The 20638-nt window shown below is 51.7% G+C and overlaps 2 protein-coding genes and 1 non-coding gene across 5 annotated transcripts in view; 1 reads left to right on the forward strand and 2 right to left on the reverse strand.

Moving 5' to 3' along the window:
• The first annotated feature begins 2898 nt into the window (after window positions 1-2898).
• On the forward strand, window positions 2899-4098 carry LOC121818213 (EKC/KEOPS complex subunit LAGE3-like). The gene is made up of 3 exons (XM_042241865.2): window positions 2899-3167; window positions 3496-3624; window positions 3801-4098. Exons 1-3 carry the CDS (start codon window positions 2947-2949, stop codon window positions 3880-3882), a joined length of 432 nt encoding a protein of 143 aa, XP_042097799.1. The 5' UTR covers window positions 2899-2946; the 3' UTR covers window positions 3883-4098.
• A 3953-nt stretch (window positions 4099-8051) lies between these two features.
• LOC101118086 (uncharacterized) overlaps window positions 8052-20638 on the reverse strand; it is a 53374-nt gene continuing 40787 nt past the window's right edge. For all 3 annotated transcript variants that reach the window (XR_009598848.1, XM_060407854.1, XM_060407855.1), the window contains 2 exons: window positions 10624-10751; window positions 8052-10092 (listed from right to left, as the gene is read on the reverse strand). Coding sequence is in view for 2 of the 3 variants with exons in the window: in XM_060407854.1 (XP_060263837.1) it covers window positions 9893-10092; window positions 10624-10751 (328 nt within the window). In the remaining variant the exon portion in view is untranslated. The remainder of the gene's footprint in view (window positions 10093-10623; window positions 10752-20638) is intronic.
• LOC114111814 (small nucleolar RNA SNORD62) lies at window positions 12015-12100 on the reverse strand. Its single transcript, XR_003587555.1, has one exon. It is a non-coding gene; the product is annotated as a small nucleolar RNA SNORD62 (small nucleolar RNA).

Here is a 20638-nt window from a genome sequence, read left to right on the forward strand (position 1 = left end):
GGTCCAGCTTAGCATCTGCAACCTTTGACACATTCCCCTTGACATCTGTTTCAACCCAAATATAAGCTTTATTACTGATGAATCTGATTGGGAACAACGTGGCCTGGGCAGCTTTTGTTGTTTTTTAGTCGCCCAGTCCTGTGTGACTCTTTGTGACCCCATGGATTGCAGCATGCCAGGCCTCCCTGTCCCTCACCATATTCTGGAGTTTGCCCAAGTTCATGTTCATTGCATCCCTGATGCCGCCCAGCCATCTCATCCCCTGACACCCTCTTCTCCTCTGCCCTCAAACTTTCCCAGTATCAGGGACTTTTCCAGTGAGTCAACTGTTCCCATAGATGACCAAAATATTGGAGCTTCTGGTTTAGCATCCATCCTTCCAGTGAATATTCAGGATTGATTTCCTTTAAGATTGACTGGTTTGATCTTCCTGCTGTCCATGGGACTTTCAAGAGTCCTCTCCAGCACCACAGTTAGAAGGCACAGATTCTTTGGTGCTCTGACTTCTTTACGGCCCAAATCTCACAACCATGTGTAATCACTTGAAAGACCATAGCCTTGACTCTATGAACCTTTGCCGCAGAGTGATGTCTCTGCTTTTCAACACCCTGTCTAGTTTTGTCATCACTTTCCTGCCAAGAAGCAATCATCCTGTGATTTCATGGCTGCAGTCACCATCCACGGTGATTCTGAAGCCCAAGAAGAGAAAATCTGTCACTACTTCCACCTTTTCCCCTTCTATTTGCCATGCAGTAATGGGGCCAGATGCCATGATCTTTTTTTTTTTTTTAATGATCTTTATTTTTTAAATATTTAGTCTTAAGCCAGCTCTTTCATGCTCCTCCTTCACCCTCATCAAGAGGCTCTTAAGTTCCTCTTCACTTTCTGCCATTAGAGTGGTATCATCCATGTATCTGAGGTTGTTGATGTTTCTCCCACCTATCTTGATCCTTGCTTGTAACTCATTCAGCCTGGGATTTCTCAAGATGTTCTCAGCATATAGATTAAACAAACAGGGTGACAGAAGACAGCCCTGTCATACTCCTTTCTCAATCTTGACCTACCAGTTGTTCTATATAGGGTTCTGTTTCCTTTTGACCCGCACCCAGGATTCTCAGGAGACAGGTAGTATGGTCTGCTATTCCCATCTCTCTAAGAGCGTTCCATAATTTTTCATTATCCACACAGTCAAAGGCTTTAGCCTAGTCGAGGAACAGTATGAGATGGTTTTCTGAACTTCACTTGATTTCTATATAATCCAGTGATTTTTGGCAATTTGATGTCTAGTTTCCTCTTCCTTTTCTCAACCCAGCTTGGACATCTCAAAGTTCTTGGTTCGCACAATGTTGAAGCTGAGTATGCAAGATTTTAAGCATGACCTTACTAGCATGGGAAATGAGTGCAATTGTCTGATGGTTAGCACATTCTTTGGTACTAACTATACCCTTCTTGGCAATTGGGATGAGGATTGATCTTTTCCAGTCCCATGGTCTTGCAGATTTGCTGACATAATGAATGAAATCCTTGACGGCATCCTCCTTTAGGGATTTGCCAAGTTCTGCTGGAATTTCATCACATCCACTAGCTTTTTTAACATCAGTGCTTCTTGGGCAGCTGAACAAAGTCAATTTGTTGACCTCCCCCAGATGGCTGCCTGGGCATGGCTGCCCTGGGGGAAACATGGTGTCCAAGGACTGACCCACTTGCCCAGGCTGCTGCCTCCCACTGTCAGGTTCCTTCGCTGTCCCACTCTGATATGTGTGACAGACCCATTTTCTTTCACACAGTCTCTCACATTTACTTTCTCATGCCGAGTCAGATTATCTGTCACATGCACTCTTTCTGTAATATTCCTGCATCACTCTATAATGCTTTGTCCATCACACGTATTCTCTCTCACACCTTATCTCTCTTAGAATGTATCTCTGACACTCTGCCACACACTCCCTCTGTCATGGTTTCTGCCTCTTTCGTCACACACTGTCCTTTTAAATTCCTGTCCCAATCACACATTCACTCTGTCACACACACTCAAAAGCATTCGCCTGTCACGGTGGTAAACTCTCTGTGAAACTCATTCTATCATACATTCTCTTTCCTTCATAGTTCTGTCACTGTGCCACTCAAATTATTTGCCATTGTCATTATCCTTTGCAGATCTCACCTTCAGACCCAACTTAAGTCCAGTGCTTGATGGAGCACTGCAGTCATCATAGTTTTGAGACATCCAGAAACCAAAATGCACAAGACTTTTATTCACTGGTTTTGGTGAGAGATTGGGTGTGTGTGATTTGTTTGGAGGAGACCTGCATCACGGGAGACAGGACACCGACATGGCCATACTGTCTGAAAACTGACATGATGGATGAACACATGGAAAGCAGCTGAAACAGCGCATGGACCATAGGAAGTGCCAGCTATCACTCCAGTCAAACAGCACAGGTATAGATGTGGAGTAGGCAGAGGGGGGATGTCGGTGGGTCGTGTGGCTTGGCCCCTTGCCCTCGACTGGCATCTTAGTCTAGTGAGACCCTTCTGTGGCATACGTTGGAGAAATCAAAGTTGCTTTGTGGAACTAGCTTTAGGACGTGAGCCTGGAAAGCTGTCACTTGTGTCTCAGTGGCGTCTCTGTGGACACGTGGCGGGGTCCATTCCATGCCATCTGGGCGAGCACTGGAGGGGCCCGAGTGTGCAGGCACATTGCGGGCACCTGAAAGCTGCGTGGCTTTATGAGGGAGCAGAGTCCCTCCAGCCCCACGGGCTTTCCATAGCGGCCCATGGGTAGCCGGGCAGGCTGGGCAGTAACCAATCTGGTGCGAGGAGGCGCCCTGAGGCGTGTCTGCACAGGCGCACTTTTGCCGTCCTTACGCAGAAGAGGAGGGACTTCCTGCGGAGCTCAGTTTTTCTGCCAGTTGTGTTGGCGTCTGAGGGCGTCGTGTGGCAGCCATGCAGGCATCGGGTAGTGGCACAGGTGGTGCTGAAGGTGAGGGCTCAGGGCGCAGTGGTTACCGGGCCCCATTACGCCGCCGGGGTGGGCCTGGCAGAGAAAGAGCGCTGATGGAAGCTGCTAGAGCTCTTCTCCGGAGTGAGCGGGCACCAGGTGCCCCAGGACCTGGTGGAGATGTAGCACCTGTGGCTGTAAGGCCTAGACCTGGAGAGGTGGTGCTGTATCCTTTCATGGAGCTTCCCTAGGCACGGTCAGTGATATGGTGGTGGGAAACATGCCAGCCCCATGAGGAAGGGATAGAAGGGAGCACGGGGGCAATCCAGGGCAGCAGGACTGGGCAGCCTGGCAGGGAATGGGGTTGTCAAGGCGTGAGGAGCCTGGAGGGTGGGGAAGATGGACCAAAGGGTTAGGGAGGCAGTTCAGGGTGGTCTCAGGTGGTGGTTGGAAGCATGGGCATCTTGGGGTAAAAACGGACCGCTGAGGTGTGAGGAAGCCTGAGAAACCAGCAAATTCAGTAATGGATGGTGCCTTAACCATGTCTCTCCCAGCACACTCAGAGTGCCTTTCCAGTCCCCACTGGAGGCATACTTGGCTCGCAGATCTCTGCTCCCAGATACCCAACGCCACCAAGGAATTATTCGAAAGGAATTTGTAGTGAATGGCAGTGACCTGATTGTGTCAGTTCCAGATGAGTTTGCCTTGGGGGGTGGGGGGTAGACGTCGGGTGCTGTGGTGTCAGCTCCCTCTTAAGAGTGCTATAATGGACACTGAGGGGCTTGGTATAAGGAGGGGGGCTGGTACCCTTGACTTACAGGAACAAACTCCCATTTAACCTGATTTTCCCCGGTTTTAGTAGATGGAGTGCTGAAGACCTTGCTTTCATCCGACTTTCCATCAACCCGTTCCTCGATCAGCTTTTCCAAAACCTAGGCTGAGGAAAGGAGCTGAAGCCTAACCTTGTGTCCTCTACTCGGCAGCGATAGGAAATTCATACTCAAGAGTCATTGCCACTTTGTTATTTGAGTCTAAGTTTTTGCCTGTAGTGGCCTTTGGTCTCTCTTGGTTCACTTGTTTTGTTTCCCTGCTGCTTGAGGAGTGGGATGCTTCACTGTTTATTATAGCAAAAAATAAAGCTAAGCTACTTTATGTGCCTCAGTTTCTTTTTTTTTTGTGCCTCAGTTTCTTTTCAGCTAATGTGCTTCTAGATTTTAAAAAAAAATTTTATATTTGTTCTTGTGTTAGAGGGAAGGTTCTGAAATTCAGTTATTCCAGTAGGACAAGGTAATTCAAAACTAATTAGGAAAATGAAATTAGAGCCCTATGTTCAGCACTAAATATGGTCAATATTAAACAATATTTTCTAGTTGTACTTGAGCATTAAATTTATAAAAGCATGTAATATTCATTAAAGTCACTCAGTCGTGTCCAACTCTTTGGGACCCCATGGACTGCAGCACGTCAGGCCTCCTTGTCCATCACCAACTCCCTGAGCCTGCTCAAACTCATGCCCATCGAGTTGGTGATGCCATCCAACCATCTCATCCTCAGTCATCCCCTCTTGTCTTCTATCAAGTTTAGCATTAAAGATTTTCCTGATTTTTTTAATTTAATATACTACCTTTTCCACTTCCTAAAAGCTCTTCAAAAATGTGTTATTGAATAGATATAAGATGCATCATAATGTAATTATTGGGAACTTCCCAAGCAGTCCAGTGGTTAAGACTTTGCACTTCCAGTGCAAGGGCTGCAGTTTCAATCCCTGGTAGCAGAACTAAGACCCCACATGCTATGTGGCGTGACCAAAAAATTAAAATCGGGTTATTAAATAAAAACAACAGCAATAATAATGTAATTATTGAACATTTAAGTTGTTTACAATTTTTTCATTACTGTGGTTAATGATTCAGTGGAATTCATGTATATAATTCTTTCCATTAATGGTTATTTCCTTAAAGTTTTAACATATTCCAAAAGTTAGAAATATTGACCTAAATGATTCTCTATTCCTTTTTTAAGACTCTTGATCACAGGGAATTCTGTCGTGGTCCAGTGGTCAGGACTCCAGGCTTCCACTGCAGGAGGCATGGCTTTGGTCCCATGGTGGGAAACTAAGATCCTACAAGCCGTGAAATGCAACAAAACAAAACAAAAGAGAGAAAACAGACTCTCCTCAAAAAAAGAAAAAAAGACTCTTGATCACAATTTCTTTTCAGAAAATATATCTGCTACCAGATTTCTGGTTGCCCAACATCTTTGTCACAACTGGCTTGATTTCCTACTAAAATAAAAAACTTAGTTTGTATGAGGAGACAAAACATCTAGGCACACTAAAATAAAAATTTTGTGGCCAACTGTACTTATTTCAAGTCAGTGAAGAAAAGTGCTGGGACAATTAGTTAAGTGATTGCGTGTGGGGAGTTAGCTGTCTCTTCATGTATCTTTTATCCTATAATCTTGCTAAATTTGATTAGTTCTTGTCAATATTTTGTAGGTTCCATTTGATTTTCTGCATAGGCAATCATGTTGTCTGCGGATAGTTTTACTTTTTCCTTTCCAATTGAGATGCCTTTTATCAATTGATTTCTCTCCTCATAATGGTTTGGATATTTCTCATTCTTGGCATACTCTTTTCCTTGGGTGCTGGGTGTATTTTTCCCTAGGTATATTCCACAACTTTTAAAAATGTAATCTTATTTACTTACTTAGAAACACTTTGATCCTGTTGAGTCTTGCCTTAAGGGTTGATCAGTGGGAGTTTGAGACAAGATCCCTTTGAGTACTGTATATGATGTCACCTGAATGGCAAGTTTCTGCTATGGCTCCAGCAGACTCTCTGGAGAGAGAGGTTTTCTCTCATGCAGGGTTCTCTCCTCCCTCTGCCGCCCTCTCCTCTCTGGTCTGCCACCTGCCAGCTCCAACAGCCTCTGCTCTGCGATCCCCCCTCGACATCCAGGGGGCCGGCAGGACATGCCCTTGGCAGTCTGTGTAGACAGCAAACTGGGGCAGCTGCACAGCTTGTTTCTTCCATGTCTCAGCTCCCAAAGATCACTGCTTATCCTCCCTGGCCTGATGCCCAGTTTTTTCACAGCCTGAGCTTCATATATTTTGGCCGGTTTTAGAGGGATCTTTGAGGCCAGTGGCGGGGCAGAGCCGCTCCTGTTCCTCCATAAGCATGAACAGAGTCTGCCGTGACAGAACCCAGAGAGCTCTGCCCCTGTGGGCTGGAGGGAGGCAGGTGCTGCTGCTGGGGATGGTGGCAATGGTGTTAAAGCACCTCTAGTGGTTACAGTGATCCTTCCTTTCAAAATGTAAGCCAGATATGTCTCCCCTGTTCAGTTCCCTTCACTGGCTTTATTCTCACTCAGAATATAAGCCAGAGGTCCTTATAATGACAATAAAGGCCCCACATTCTCATCTGTGAATCCCCATTACCTCTGTACCCCCTCTGCTATGCTCACTCTTGTTCACTCCATGCCGACCACACTGGCTTCTTGGCTGTACCCTCAACATTTCAGGTTTTTTGAGGGATTAGTGCTTTTGCATAGTCTGTTCTCCCTGCCTTGACTTAATTCTCAAATATAGCTCCTGGCCACCTCCGTCATCTCCGAGTCTGCCCATGTCTCTTCTTCTCACCTGCCTTCCTCCTGCGACCACCCTCCTGACAGCCCGGTGGGCAGTCAATCGTCTTCATGCTGTTCTTTCCCACACCGCTCAACCCCTTCTATAATACAGTATAATTTACAAATTTGTTTTACTTCCTGCCTCTTCCCGATAGAGGTAACCACTATTCTAACTTCTATCACCATAGAGTGTGAAAATGAATTAAAAGTCATATTGAAGAACAAAAACAAAAGTGGAAATATTTAAAATTTCAAGACAGATATAAAACAATTAGGTTGTGTTATTTTGTGTGAAAGTAAACAGAGGCTAAAACTCATTGAAATAAGAGGTTTTGACCATGAGAACACAGTGCTGGACAGAAGTGAAATGAAGGGACACGTCCCATGGATTTCCCTGCCTTCCCCACAGAGGTCTCCCAGGAAGCGATGTCTGTGTGTGGTGCCAGAGTGGGGTCGGGTTCACGACTGGCCTTGTGGAGTTCCAGTGACTGGCAGCCTTGATTGGAAAGGCCACCCTGTCCCTTAGGCTCTCCAATGCCCCATCTGCCATCAGTGAGGTGCCTATGTGGGAGGGGCCTGTGTCTCAGCTCTGCTCTCTCCCATTGGGCCCCATGCTCCAGACTGCATAGTGCCACTCTGTATCAGAAAATAAAAACTAAATTTATAAAAACAAATGGCACAATTAAAGAAATTATTAATGCAATTTAAGATCAAAGAAAATAAAGTAGAAAGCTGGAAACTTAGGGAGGTGCCTGGTGGAGTAAGAGGCCAAAGCTCAAGGGGCCTGGGCTCAGAGACCTTCAGGTTAGGTTTCCTGGCCCTTGCTTCTCAGGTTAGCCTTGTGGGCCAACATACCCTTCTTTAGATTGGGGGCTTGGTCTGGAGTGTCAGGAAAAACCATTTGTGGTCTTTGACCAGGGTGAGGAAGTTCACATGGCTTTCCCTCCTTTCTCTCAGCACCAGGATTCCCCTTGGCTGTGGGGTCTGTGTCTTTTGCTTGGTTCCCTGAAACCCAAACCCTGGCTACTCTGGTTGTCTCTGCCTTACATCGTGGCCTAGAGACACTGCTGACCCGGCACCCAGGGCAGCTGGGAGCATCAGCCATGGGGAAAAGAGGGGTGAGGAACAAGAGACCCCTGCTGTGGGGAGGCAGGCTGGGTGCTGTTGCCTTCTAATGTCAGTATTAAAGGTCACCTTATCTGTGGTATCTGGCTGGGCCGTTGATTTTACTGTCAACTACTGATGCAAGTTTCTGAACCAGAAAAAAAGCCATCGTTTGGGTGACCAGAAACAGTGCTTGTTACAGCCACCTGCTGAATGGCTTGCAGTGAAGTAACATGGATGTGGGGCATTCCATGTGCGTCAGGTTAGGCCTGTTGTACTTGAAAACAGCATGAAAGTCTATTTTCAACACTCAGCCTTCAAAACATGTTCTGAGTTTTTATCAGAGGTCAGTACTTAAAACAAATAAGAGGACACTTAGGTCATGATTCTTCCTTATGACCTTTATTAATGCCAGCAATGAAATAGTAAAAACACAATGAATTTTTCAAAATGGCACGATTTTGTCCCATTCACAGGCTCCAGGGATTAGGACTTCAACATCTTTTTCTGGGGGACACAATCCAACCCACAGCCACCCTCCACTACCTCCCACTTCACTCTGAGCACAAGCCCTCAGCATGTGCCCTGAGGCCTCCACATCCAGGTCCTGCCAGCTCTCGGCCCCCTGTCCTGCTGCTCTCCTCTTCACCCACTCTGCTCCAGCCACACTGGTCTCACACTCCCAAACCTGCCTCAAGTCTTCACTCCATCTCTGCTTCACAACAAAGCCAACCCTGACCACCCAGTTGAAAATGGAAAAACACTCCTCTCTAAGCACTCCCTCTCTTTTCTCCTGCTGCATTTCTGGCCAGACATCTCATCACCTTTCCACAGGTTACACTGTGCAGGTTTTTTCTCATTTCTTGACAGTCTCTCCAAGCTGGACTGGAACCTCCACGGAGGCCTGGAAAAGTGTCCAGCAAAAACTGTTCCTTGAGTTACTGAATAAATAAAGCTACTATAGAAACTGTAAGAAAATATCCTTGTGAGCTAGGAGTGGGGAAGTACTTCTAAATGTTGTTTTAAGCCCATAACAGATTAAATCAAGAATATACTAATATATTCAATATCCTGCTGAGCATCAAGAATATAACTACAATTCTGATTTGTGGAAATGGGCAAAGGATACAAATATGCTAGTTACAGAAGAGAAAACCCACAAAGTTCGCGGAATATGGTAGGAGTGGAGATGGGTGCAGCATGCCAGGGAGCAGCCTGGCAAGATTGAATCCAGTGAAGCCTGAATATCCCTGAACTCCAGCATTTCTGCTCCTAGGAAACTGTGACCAGTCCCCTAAGTGGGGGTATATGAAGGTGTCCTCACGGTGTCGCCTGTGGAGGCGGGAGTCAGAGCCACCTAAACGACCCACTGACTCTCCTTCTGCTCTAATGTCAGACCCTCAGGTGGGCCTGGTTAATTCATAAGCTTCCACTTGTGGTATGGAGGACAACAGAAGCCAACACGCTAGACCTTTGCTTGGTACATTCTTCGTTCTTTGGGCTTTCCTCACACATGTCTGACCAGAGTGTCCACACCTACTGTACGTACCCATGTGACTCTGGTTCTGCCCTGACATGTTTTTCTCCAGGGATGATGGCGAAAACCTATTAATATCTGCTAAACCTACAACTAAAACTGTAACAACGTCTGCTCTTGGCTCCCCATTTATAGCACCGAGAGGGGAGCCTGGGACAAAGAGCTCATTTAGTTGTCTGTAAGCGACTGTGAGGTTTTACTTTCCACGTGGCTTTTGAACATGATCCCTAGCCCAGCTCAGCACTGCCCTTTACTCGGAGAAGCTGGCCTGCTCTCCTCTCATCATGTTGACTTTAATTATATATTTTGGCCTGTGCTTAGTGTTTGTTGATGCGCATGTGCTTTCTCTAGTTGTGGCCAGTGGCATCTACATTCTAGTTGCTGAGCACAGGTTTCTCATCATGGTGGCTTCTCTGATTGCAGAACATGGGCTCTAGAGCACAGCCTCATTAGTTGCAGAGCATGGGCTCAGTTGCTCTGTGGCATGTTGGATCTTCCCAGACCAGGCATCAAAGCAGTATCCTTTGCATTGACAGGTGGATTTCTGTCCAGGGAACCCCCAGGGAAGTCCTCCTCATGTTTTATCTTGCTCTGTCCTGAACTGTAACCACTCCTCTAACCTCTGCTTTCTCCTGGATTAAAAGTGTATATATGTGTGTGTGCTCAATTGCGTCTGACTCTTTGCTACCCATGAACTGGACCCTGCCTGGCTCCTCTGTCCACGGAATTTTCCAGGCAAGAATACTGGAATGGGTTCCCATTTCCTTCTCCAGGGGATCTTCCCCACCCAGGGATTGAAACTGTGTCCATTGCTTCTCTTGCATTGGCAGGCGGATTCTGTATCACTAGCTCCACCTGTCTTTTGAAAGCCCCAAAGAAAGTATCTGTGAAAGGCAGAAGGATGGTCGGGTCAGGTAAGCGGCTGAACTGGTTGTTCTCACCTCAGACCACAGAGCACTCTCTCCCACATGAGCTGTCGGCTTAGCCCCAGGGTTTCTGACTCAGAGGCCTGGGATGGGGCCTGGGAACCTGCATTTACAACAAGCTCCTAGATGCTGCTGCTGCTAGTCTAGGGACCCCAGTTTGAAGATCACCGGATTAAGCAGACACACAGGCTATACAAGGCACAGGAAAACCTGTGTGAAGCCAAAAGCACAGGACAGACACATTGAGAGAGCAGGCCAAGGGCAGCAAAGAGGGAAAGCAGAGAGGGAGGCAGGAGGACACAGGGACAAAAGACAAGGCTGGGCCCATGGTCTCTAACACACCACAGCTCACCCTCTACCCCCACCCCCATCCCCCATGGACATGCTCACAACAACAGGTGGACAAGGGAACATCCCCACAGGCTGTGAAGGCTAGAACCCCTGGGGGCAAGCCGCAAAGACCCCCCCCCCCAAACCCAGGTATCTCACCTGAAGGGCTGTAAGGAGCTGAAGATCTCCTGAGACTGGGAGACGGGCAGCCCTCCCCTCTGTCCCAGCTGGGCTTGAGCTTGCAGAGACGTGGGAAGGGAAATTGGGATCTGCTGGGCAGTGGCAGCCTGCAAACAGAGAGGCAGATGGGTCACCACACTGCCTTGCAAGCTGTTTCTCACACCCCATCACTGACACCCCTTCACCTCCACTCTGGTCTTTCTCCCTGAGGCATCCAACACTGCCCACAAAGCAAACTCAACACAGCCTACCTACACTTCCTTCCTTCTCAGGAGAGAGCAGAGAACTGGCAGCAAGCAACCCCAAACCAGCACTACAACCATCCCTACACTGGACCCTGCACAGTGGGACAAATGAGCCCGAGCTCCACCCCCAACAGAGGTGGGTTCAGAAACAGAACAGTGGATGGAAAACACCATGGACAGAGGAATACATGTGGTATGACCCAGTTATGAGACCTTGCAGAACCAAAAGACATAATGTTTAAGAATACTCTCTGAAAAGATCAGGACAGGCCATGTCCTCTGCCCCTGGGGCAGCCCTTCACCCTGGGCTCTGCAGGTACAGGGGTTGGTGGGCACAGGATCCCCTGTGGAAGGCCCAACAGCAGCTTCAGGAGGGAGAGTCCCCCACACGCGGCCCCTGGCAGCACAGCAGTGTGCCCACTATGCATGAACACAGACACCTGCTCACTTCTACAACTACCTCTTTCTAACGCATCCATGCCTGGGAGTCTAGGCCTTTCTTCTCTTCATCAGAAGGATACCAGATCCCAAAGAGAATTCTGATTCAGTAAATTGCCTGGCTAGGGTGCAGGAGGGAGAGCATCAAGAAAGGAAAGCTAGGCAGTCCAGAGCACTCAGCTCCATCCCTCCCTCCTCGGCTCTCACATTTTCACTCAGGAAACACTGACTGGCTGCCATAACATGCCAGATACGCTGGCAGTAATGTGAGGGGTGCAAAACATGAGACAGGCCGTGAACAGGTACATGAAGCAGCCAATCACGCCCTGTGCTGCAGCCTCCCCTCTATCCCTGGGTCACCTGTCTCCCTGGCATCACCTGTTGGTAACTCTGCTGCTGAGGTATGGTCTGAGGAATCAGCCAGGGCTGCCTCACAAACACATGGCCATCCAGGTAGAGGTGTCAGATGGCTGCCTGTAACAGAATTCGAGGCAGGGGAACAGGATCCAGTCTCACTGTCCCAGAAGGTCCTCCAAAGCAGTGAGGGGAGGGAACATGGCAGAGTTGGCCCTGGGCTCCTGTGCAGCCCAGAGCCCAGGGGGGAGGGGCCACTGCAGCCAGCCTTCCCCTCTCACCCACCACCCCACACACCCAGGAAGGGCTCGGTTATAAAGGAGGCTGCCATCGTCTCTGAGTCACGGTCTTCTTCATCTCCCTGCTATTGAGTCCACAGTGGAGAGTCAGAAGGATCTGCTGGAATCATATCACTGAAACACTGGCAGCTGGGCCCCCTGAATCCCCACAGGCTCCTTTGGCCACTGACACCGTGATGAGGACAGTGACCATTGGGGTAAAACTGGCTCCTGCTTATTGAGGCTCAGTTGATACAAACCCTTCCTGGATGTGAGCTCATCTCGTCAGTGTGGTGACCCCACATGGGGCCATCACGACCCTGTGCTATTTCACAGAGTAAAGGGCAAGGCTCAGACAACTGCTCATGTGACAGAGTCTCTGCTGGGACATCTCTGCAGGAGGCGAGAGAGCCCTGCGGAGGTCACAGAGTCCTGTTGCCTCCCAGGGTCAGAAGCTGAAAGCAGCAAGTGACAGAGACCGGAGCACATAGGAACCCATGGCCCCCAGCCAAGAACACTCTCCTTAGGTCAAGGGGGGGTGAGGCCTGAGGGCTACAAACCCATGTTTCCCTCAAGGGAATGGAGAAGGATCCCTGAACTGGACCAGGGGAGAGGTAACTGGAAGGGTTGCATAAGGTGCAACCGAGGCCCTGGGCACAGGGGGCATGGAGACTCCACTGAAGGAGCTATAGCTGACCCCGCTGGAGGCCCCCCACCCCCTGCCAGAGGATGGCGGCTGCAGGCCTGAGCTGGTGCCTCCTGGCGAGCTCTGCTCTGGCAAGCTGGGCAAGTTTTCCCAAGCCTTGTGCACAGACTCCATCTTTGGATGCCAGGAGGTGGGGGGAGATGGAAGTTACCGGCTGGAAGGCAGCAGGTGGCACAAAGCTAAGCCCAGGAGTGGAAGGAAGGGGTTCCTTGAGTGGGGGTCTGCTTGCTCTTGCCCCCTCACAAGCCAGGCCCCGAGTTACCTTCAGAGTGAGGTTGGCAGTGGGGAAGGACATGTTGGAGAGGCTGATGGCTCTCTGGATGTGGTGGTAATGCTGCAGGATGGGGATGCTGGGGGGTGAGCCCAGCCTAGAGGGAAGGACACAGTGGGACACCTGAAGGGGGGGGGGGGTCCACACCTGCTCCTGCCCGGACCCAGCCTTCCAGCAGGGCTGCTGTGTTTCAGCAACAGAAGCACAGCTAGCGGCCTGCACGCAGGCCCCACTGCATGGCATGGAGGTCCCAGTTCCTGTCTCAACCCCTTCCCCCAAACTGTGAAAAATAAGCCCTGGAAAGATGCTCAGAAATACAACTTTAGACCCTCTTCCTGAAGTGTCCCGTGCCTACCTGCAGGTCATGGGGTTTCTGGGAAACCACAGAGTAAAGAAACTTGTTTACTTAAATTAGCGCAGCATTCTCAAACATGCATGACCGTGGAACCCGGAAAGTTTTGAATCAGAAAGTGTCAGATACACCAGACCTTAGTGAAAGGTCAGGGCAAGGTCAGGATGAAAGGTCAGGGTGAGGTCAGGATGAAAGGTCAGGGCAAGGTCAGGCATGTCGGGACATGTCCCGGCAGAGGGCGCTGCAGACAAGCCCTGGAGACGGGCCGGCAACCAAGCCGACCAATCAGGAGCCGACACGAAGCCCTTGCCGTCCAATCAGGAACCGACACGGAGCCCTTGGACACCAATCACCGCTGAGCCCGCGTTTTCTTCCTTATATGGGAGCCCCTGCCCGGGCTATAAAACCCTTCCCCACCCTCACAGACTCCGCAGACTCCCTTTACCCCCGCAGACTCCCTTTACCCCACAGACTCCCTTTGCTTCGCAGACCTCCCTCGCTCCCTTGCTTACCCGCCCCAGGAGTTCTGCCCGAGAGCGACCACCCAATAAAAGGCCCTGATCAATGGTCTATAGGGGTGGCTCCTTCTTCCCACGGCGTTTCTTACATCTGGCGCCCAACGTGGGGCTCGAGGTGAGGGCTTCCGGCACTCGCCGTAGAGGCCCCCTCGAGCTCCACCACCGTGGTAGCCGCCCCAGACCCAGGCGGCTGACCAACCCCCCAGATGGCAGGATACGGGGTAAGTCCCTTCGGCTTTGGAGCCCACCCTCCCTGGCGACCACTTCCTAGGACCCAGTAATGGGTGCGCACTTACTGGGCCCTCCCGGTCACCAGCTCGTGAGGGAGACGTCCCGAACGGCTGTACGGACCCTCCGGCTTCGGCCTTCCTCAGTCCCTCAGCACAGGAGGAAGACGTTCCGAACGGCTGTGGGGATCCCCGGCTTCCCTTGGCACCCGAAGACGTTCGGGCAGCGGGGGTTAGTCTCTGTTTGGTGATCGCCATGGGATCGACGGCCTCCAAACCTGATCCCCAATATTCCACCCCCTTAGAGGGCCTGCTGGCTAACCTGTGGACCCTAAAACTAAAGGGATACATCCGCCATATTGGCTCACAATGGCCAGCCACAGGGACATTTGACTTTGACGTCCTCTGAGATTTAGATAACTACTGCCAGAGAACAGGAAAATGGTCAGAGGCCCCCTATGTTCAGGCCTTTTGGGCGTTGCGCTCTCGCCCCACCCTGTGCACCACATGCACTCCCCGCCAAATCCTGCTTATCCTGGCTCCCCCTATTCCACCCTCCCGGGCCAAACCAGCTCCTCCCATCTCTGAGTCCTCTGCTTTCCTTGTTCCCCCGGAAGATCTGGTGGCCCCTCCTCCCTATACCTCTCCCACGGCCCTTACCCCTTCCACTCCGGTTTCTGCTACCTCTCCCTCCACTCCGGACTCTCCTACCTCCGCTCCCGCCCCCGAGACTCCACCACCGGTCCCGGATCCTCCGGCCCTTAACCCTATCTTGTGTCCTCCTCTTCCCCCCGTCACTCCCTCCCCTTCCCCGGTTAGCTCCCACACTCGCTCCCACAGCAACCCTCCGGGAGCCTCCCTTCCCCCTCCCCCAGCCCCGCTACTCCTTCTCTGACAAGTAGCAGGAGCTGAGGGTCTAGCCCAAGTCCATGTCCCCTTCTCCCTCCAAGACTTAGCACAGATTGAGGCCAAACTGGGTTCCTTCTCCTCCAACCCCGCTCAGTACATCAAGCAGTTTACTGGTCTGACCCGCGCCTACACCTTGACATGGCAGGACATGTATGTCATCCTGGGGTCTACCACCACCCCCGAGGAGAGGCAGGCCATCTGGACGGCAGCCAAGGCTCAGGCCGACCAGCGGCACTATGCCAACCCCTCCCCCGAGCGCCCCCCAGGGGCTCAGGCGGTTCCTGACACTGACCCTGATTGGAACTACCAGGAGAGGGGTGGCGGCCAGCTGCGAGTACGCTATATGATCGAGTGTATCCTCAACGGGATGGAAACGTCCTCTCACAAGGTTGTAAACCTCCTCAAACTAGATGAGGTGACCCAGGGGCCCGACGAAAACCCAGCCATGTTCCTTAATCGGCTGACCGAGGCCCTCGTCCAATACACCAGGCTATCACCTGAGTTCCCTATCAGGGCGGCCACCTTAGCCAATCGTTTTATTTCCCAGTCTGCCCCCGATATCCAGAAAAAGTTGGCCAAGGCCGAGGACGGCCCTCAGACCCCTATCCGAGACCTGGTAAAAATGGCTTTTAAGGTCTACCATGCCCGCGAGGAAACTGCTGAGGCCAGCCGAAAGGCAAGGCTCAAGCAAAAGGCCGAATTTCAGGCAAGCCTCCTAAACCAGCAAACCCAGGCCTTGGTAGCGGCCCTGCGGCCGGCAGCAGGCTCGGGGCCCCAAAACCCCCCTCTGGGGGTCTGCTTCAGGTGCGGCCAAGAAGGGCACTGGGCCAGGATGTGCCCCAATCCACGACCTCCTTCCAAGCCATGCCTGTTGTGCAAACGACGAGGACACTGGGCTAGTGACTGTCCCCAGGCCTCTCGGGCCTCGACCTCTAGGGGCTGGGGACCAGAGCGCCCCAGGGAGACCTCCTGCCCTCCTTCGGCTTTGGAGCTGCTGAACTTCGACAGTGACTGACGCCGCCCAGACTCGGGGACCCCAATAACCCAAGCCGAGCCCAGGGTAACGCTCCAGGTAGCGGGTAAGTCCATCAATTTCCTACCTATTCGGCCCTTTCCTCTTTCGGAGGCATTTTACGTCGGTTTCGGTTATGGGCATTGACGGCCAACCCTCGTGTCCGCTCCAAACCCAACCACTATCCTGTCGGTTAGATTCCTGTCTATTTACCCACTCCTTTCTGGTCATCCCCTCCTGCCCTACTCCTCTTTTGGGAAGAGATATACTGGCTAAGCTGAAGGCCACTCTTCAGTTAGCTCCAGGGTCGGCTCCCACATCAGGGGCCTTCCTAATGCTACTGGTTGACCCTCCAACCCCTTCTGTTAATCCTGAGGTCTGGGACACCCGAGTCCCGGGTGGCTCGGCACCACCCTCTAGTCCTCATCCAGCTAAGGGGCCCCACCTGTTTCCCAGCCCGGTCCCAGTTTCCTTTGTCTACTCGCAACCTCAGAGGGCTAAAGCCCATCATCGACCGTCTCATGGGACAGGGTCTCCTGGTCCCCACGACCTCCCCCTGTAACACGCCCATTCTCCCTGTTCGGAAGGCTTCAGGAGACTACCGGCTAGTGCAGGATCTCCGCCTGATCAACGCGGCGGTGATGCCTGCCCATCCACTTGTCCCTAACCCCTACACCCTCCTTTCTTCCATACCTCCTCAGACCTCCCATTTCACAGGGATGCCTTTTTACCATCCCACTTCACCCACATGCCCAGACATCGAACCTACCGCTATCTGCTGGTCTTGGTGGACACCTTTTCAGGATGGGTTGAGGCCTTCCCCACAGCCCGGGAGACGGCAGCGGCAGTGGCGGAGGTCTTGACGGCCCATCTCATTCCCAGATTTGGGTTGCCAAATTCTCTCCAGTCTGACAATGGGCCTGCATTTATCTCGCAGATCTCTCAGCAGGTGGCTGCGGCCCTAGGTATTGGCTGTCATCTTCACATCCCCTATCGGCCCCAATCATGAGACAAGGTAGAGCGGGTGAACGGCATCATCAAGACACATCTGACCAAGACAGCCGCAGTTCTGAGGCAAGCCTGTCTTGGGTCGACCTCCTTCCTCTGGCGCTCACTCGCATTCGCACCACACCACACTCCAAAACAGGTTTGACCCCTTTTGAACTGCTCTACGGCAGGCCCTATCTCCTGACTCACCTCCCCGAGGGAGAGGCTCCCCCACTCGCGGGATACCTCCCCCACTTCTCCCTCCTACGATCCTTGCTGAGGGAACACGCAGACCGGGTCCTGCCGCAACCGACAGACGACGCAGGGCCCACCCGGCCTCTAGCACCAGGAGATCAGGTACTGCTGAAAACCCTGAGTCCCCGCCCACTACAGCCTCGCTGGACGGGACCCCATACTGTAATCCTCACCACGCCTAACAGCTGCCAAACTCCTAGTACACGAGCCCTGGTACCACCTGACCCAACTTAGACAAGCTCCCCCGGGTCTCCTGGAAACAGGGATGTCCCCGGGAAGACATTAGGGAGAGCAACTGAGAGAGAGGACAGAAGGAGTAGGACAAAGAGGAAGGGAGACGAGGGAAGGAGAGAACAAGGGGGAAGAGAGCAAGAGTAGAGAGGAAGTGAGAGAAAGCAAAAGAAAGTCAGAGAAAGGAAAGAGAAGAGTTGAAGAGCGAAAAGAAGAGAAGGCAAAAGAAAGTAGGAAAGAGAGATAGAGTGGCGGAGAAAGGGGAAGGAAGGAAGAAGGATAAAGACTGAAACTGAAAGAGTGAGAGACGAGAGACAGAAAGGAATTAGAGAGTGTGACAGAAGGGAAAGGAAAGAGAAAAGAGAGACAGAATCGAAGGAAAAGAGAGAGATGGAGAGAAACCGAAGGATTGGTCCCCCACTCTTTGACTGTCCCTAGCCCTCACGTACCTGACCACCTGCTTCCTACTCCTGGAGTGCTATTCCCTTGGGACACCCTGACCTGGTTACCAGCTCCATCCTCACGGGACCACCGAGGCTGGTTATCCACCGCACCCCTTTTCACCCCAACCTCGGAACAATGTGGGGCTCTCTACTCTGGGTTGTTCTGGGGGATACTGGGGGGTCCTGGAGGAAGGGGGACACACCAACCAAAACCCCCACCAGTCCTTTCAGATCACTTGGATGCTCCGGAATGGACTGACTGGCGAGGTACTCAATTTGACCACTAGAATTCACCCCCCTAATACATGGTGGCCAGATCTGTATTTCAACCTCAAAGACCTTATAAAGACTTCTTGGTCAGCGACCCGGACCAGAAACTTTGGGTTCTGGGCATGTCCGGGACACCTAAAGACACATAATTGGGAGACTTGTGGAGGACTGCAACATTATTTCTGTTGGTCCTAGAGCTGTGTCACCTCCAATGATGGGAGATGGAGATGGGAGGTCGGGAACCGGGACCTAGTCAATTTCTCGTTTGTCCGACCCTATCGCGGGATTGCTCAGGTGAAAGTAATGCTCAACCAGGAAGCGGCTAAACTGGAGAGGTCTTGGGTATCCGGGCTATCATGGGGCTTCCAACTCTATGCTGAGTGGTTTGAAGCAAAGCCAGGGGGAATTCTGGTTGTTAGTCAGACAATAGAACCTGTTCAGGCCCATGCTGTGGGGCCCAACCAGGTTATTGCACCTCCCCGCCCCTCACCACGGGGGACAAACGCCACAAATGTTTTGACTTCACCTACCCTCACCCCCTCCATTCAGCTGACCCGGACTGACCCGCTAGAGACCCAGGAACCCCTGTGGGCCTTAGTCAAAGAAACTTACAAGGCCCTCAACCACTCCAATCCTAACGCGACCCAATCCTGCTGGCTCTGCTACACCCTACATCCACCTTACTACGAGGCCGTGGGCTTAAATGCTACCTACAACTTATCCATTCTGTCCAACCCACCGCAGTGTTCTTGGGGAGACCGCAAGGTGGGCCTTACCATGAGAGAATTATGGGGTTCGGGGACCTGCTTAGGCACGGTCCCTACGGATAAACAAACCTTGTGCTCCCAGACTGGCGATGATACCAACTTTGCCAATAAGACCTACGTCATACCTGACACTGGGGGATGGTGGGTGTGCTCACAGACTGGGCTAACGCCCTGTCTCCACTTGGCTGTCTTCAACCAGAGCAGGGAATTCTGTGTCATGGTAGCGGTAGTGCCCAAGATTACATACCATCCAGAAGAGGTCCTCTACAACTTTTGGGACCAAAACACCCCAGCTCCTAGACATAAGAGGGAGCCCGTTACAGCTATTACCCTGGCAACGCTGTTCGCCCTGGGAGCAGCTGGGACAGGCATGGGCATTGCTTCCCTGACCACACAACATCAGGGCTTCATCACCCTGAGGGCCGCAATTGACAAAGACATCACCCACATAGAAAAGTCCATGACGGCCCTAGAAAAGTCCCTGACTTCCCTTTCCGAAGTGGTATTACAAAACCGCAGAGGACTAGACCTGGTCTTTTTGCAGCAGGGGGGCCTCTGTGCAGCCCTCAGAGAAGAATGCTGTTTCTACGCTGATCATACTGGGGTGGTTCGTGAGTCCATGGCTAAAGTAAGAGAGGGATTAGAGCACAGGAGGAGAGAGAGGGAGGCTCAGCAGGGCTGGTTCGAATCCTGGTTCCAGAGCTTCCAGAGCTCCCCTTGACTGACAACTTTGCTATCTTCCCTAGTGGGACCGATCATCATTCTCCTGCTGCTCCTGACTTTCGGGCCCTGTATCCCAAACAAGCTTTTGGCCTTCATCAAACAACGGCTCGACACGATCCAGCTGATGGTACACCGACAACAGTACCAAGGGCTTCCAACAAGCACTCCATGGCAAGATTAACGGCAGATGCCCCCTGTCATCCTGGCCGTACCCTACCCCTTGTCGCCCCTGTTCAGTAGGAAGTAGCCAGAGAGAGTCTGCGCCCCTTGTCCTATATCAAAAAGGCCGGGATGAAAGGTCAGGGCAAGGTCAGGATGAAAGGTCAGGGCGAGGTCAGGACGAAAGGTCAGGGCGAGGTCAGGCATGTCAGGACATGTCCCGGCAGAGGGCGCTGCAGACAAGCCCCGGAGACGGGCCGGCAACCAAGCCGACCAATCAGGAGCCGACACGAAGCCCTCGCTGTCCAATCAGGAACCGACATGGAGCCCTTGGACACCAATCACCGCTGAGCCCACATTTTCTTCCTTATATGGGAGCCCCTGCCTGGGCTATAAAACCCTTCCCCACCCTCACAGACTCCGCAGACTCCCTTTACCCCGCAGACTCCCTTTGCTTCACAGACCCCCCCCTCGCTCCCTTGCTTACCTGCCCCCGGGAGTTCTGCCCGAGAGCGACCGCCCAATAAAAGGCCCTGATCAACGGTCTATAGGGGTGGCTCCTTCTTTCCGCGGTGTTTCTTACACTTAGGAGTTACACCACTCCATTTTAAGTTCACAAAATCAGGGCGTGGAACAACTTGCCACGGGTGTGTAACTAGCTAGAGACCACCAAGACACAAACTAACCCTCCCAACCCCAGGGCCACATTGACAAAGCTCACTTCACCCAGGGCCTGCTGGCAAAGGGACCACAAAGCTGGGCAACAGAAGCATAGATTTACGTTACTGGCCAATGTGTCCTGAAGTCTGACAACTGGAATCCCCCCCAGAGGCAGAGCCGGGTTGCAAG

The sequence above is a fragment of the Ovis aries genome, chromosome X, assembly GCF_016772045.2.
Source record: "Ovis aries strain OAR_USU_Benz2616 breed Rambouillet chromosome X, ARS-UI_Ramb_v3.0, whole genome shotgun sequence".
NCBI lineage: Eukaryota > Metazoa > Chordata > Mammalia > Artiodactyla > Bovidae > Ovis > Ovis aries.

What these genes read in the sequence shown, in the direction of transcription:
- LOC121818213 (XM_042241865.2), top strand. Translation starts at nt 2,947, where the DNA reads ATGCAGGCATCGGGTAGTGGCACAGGTGGTGCTGAAGGTGAGGGCTCA. An exon ending in AGACCTGGAGAGGTGGTGCT is followed by an intron (nt 3,168 to 3,495) that starts GTATCCTTTCAT and finishes TGTCTCTCCCAG; the next exon opens with CACACTCAGAGTGCCTTTCC. An exon ending in AATGGCAGTGACCTGATTGT is followed by an intron (nt 3,625 to 3,800) that starts GTCAGTTCCAGA and finishes CCCCGGTTTTAG; the next exon opens with TAGATGGAGTGCTGAAGACC.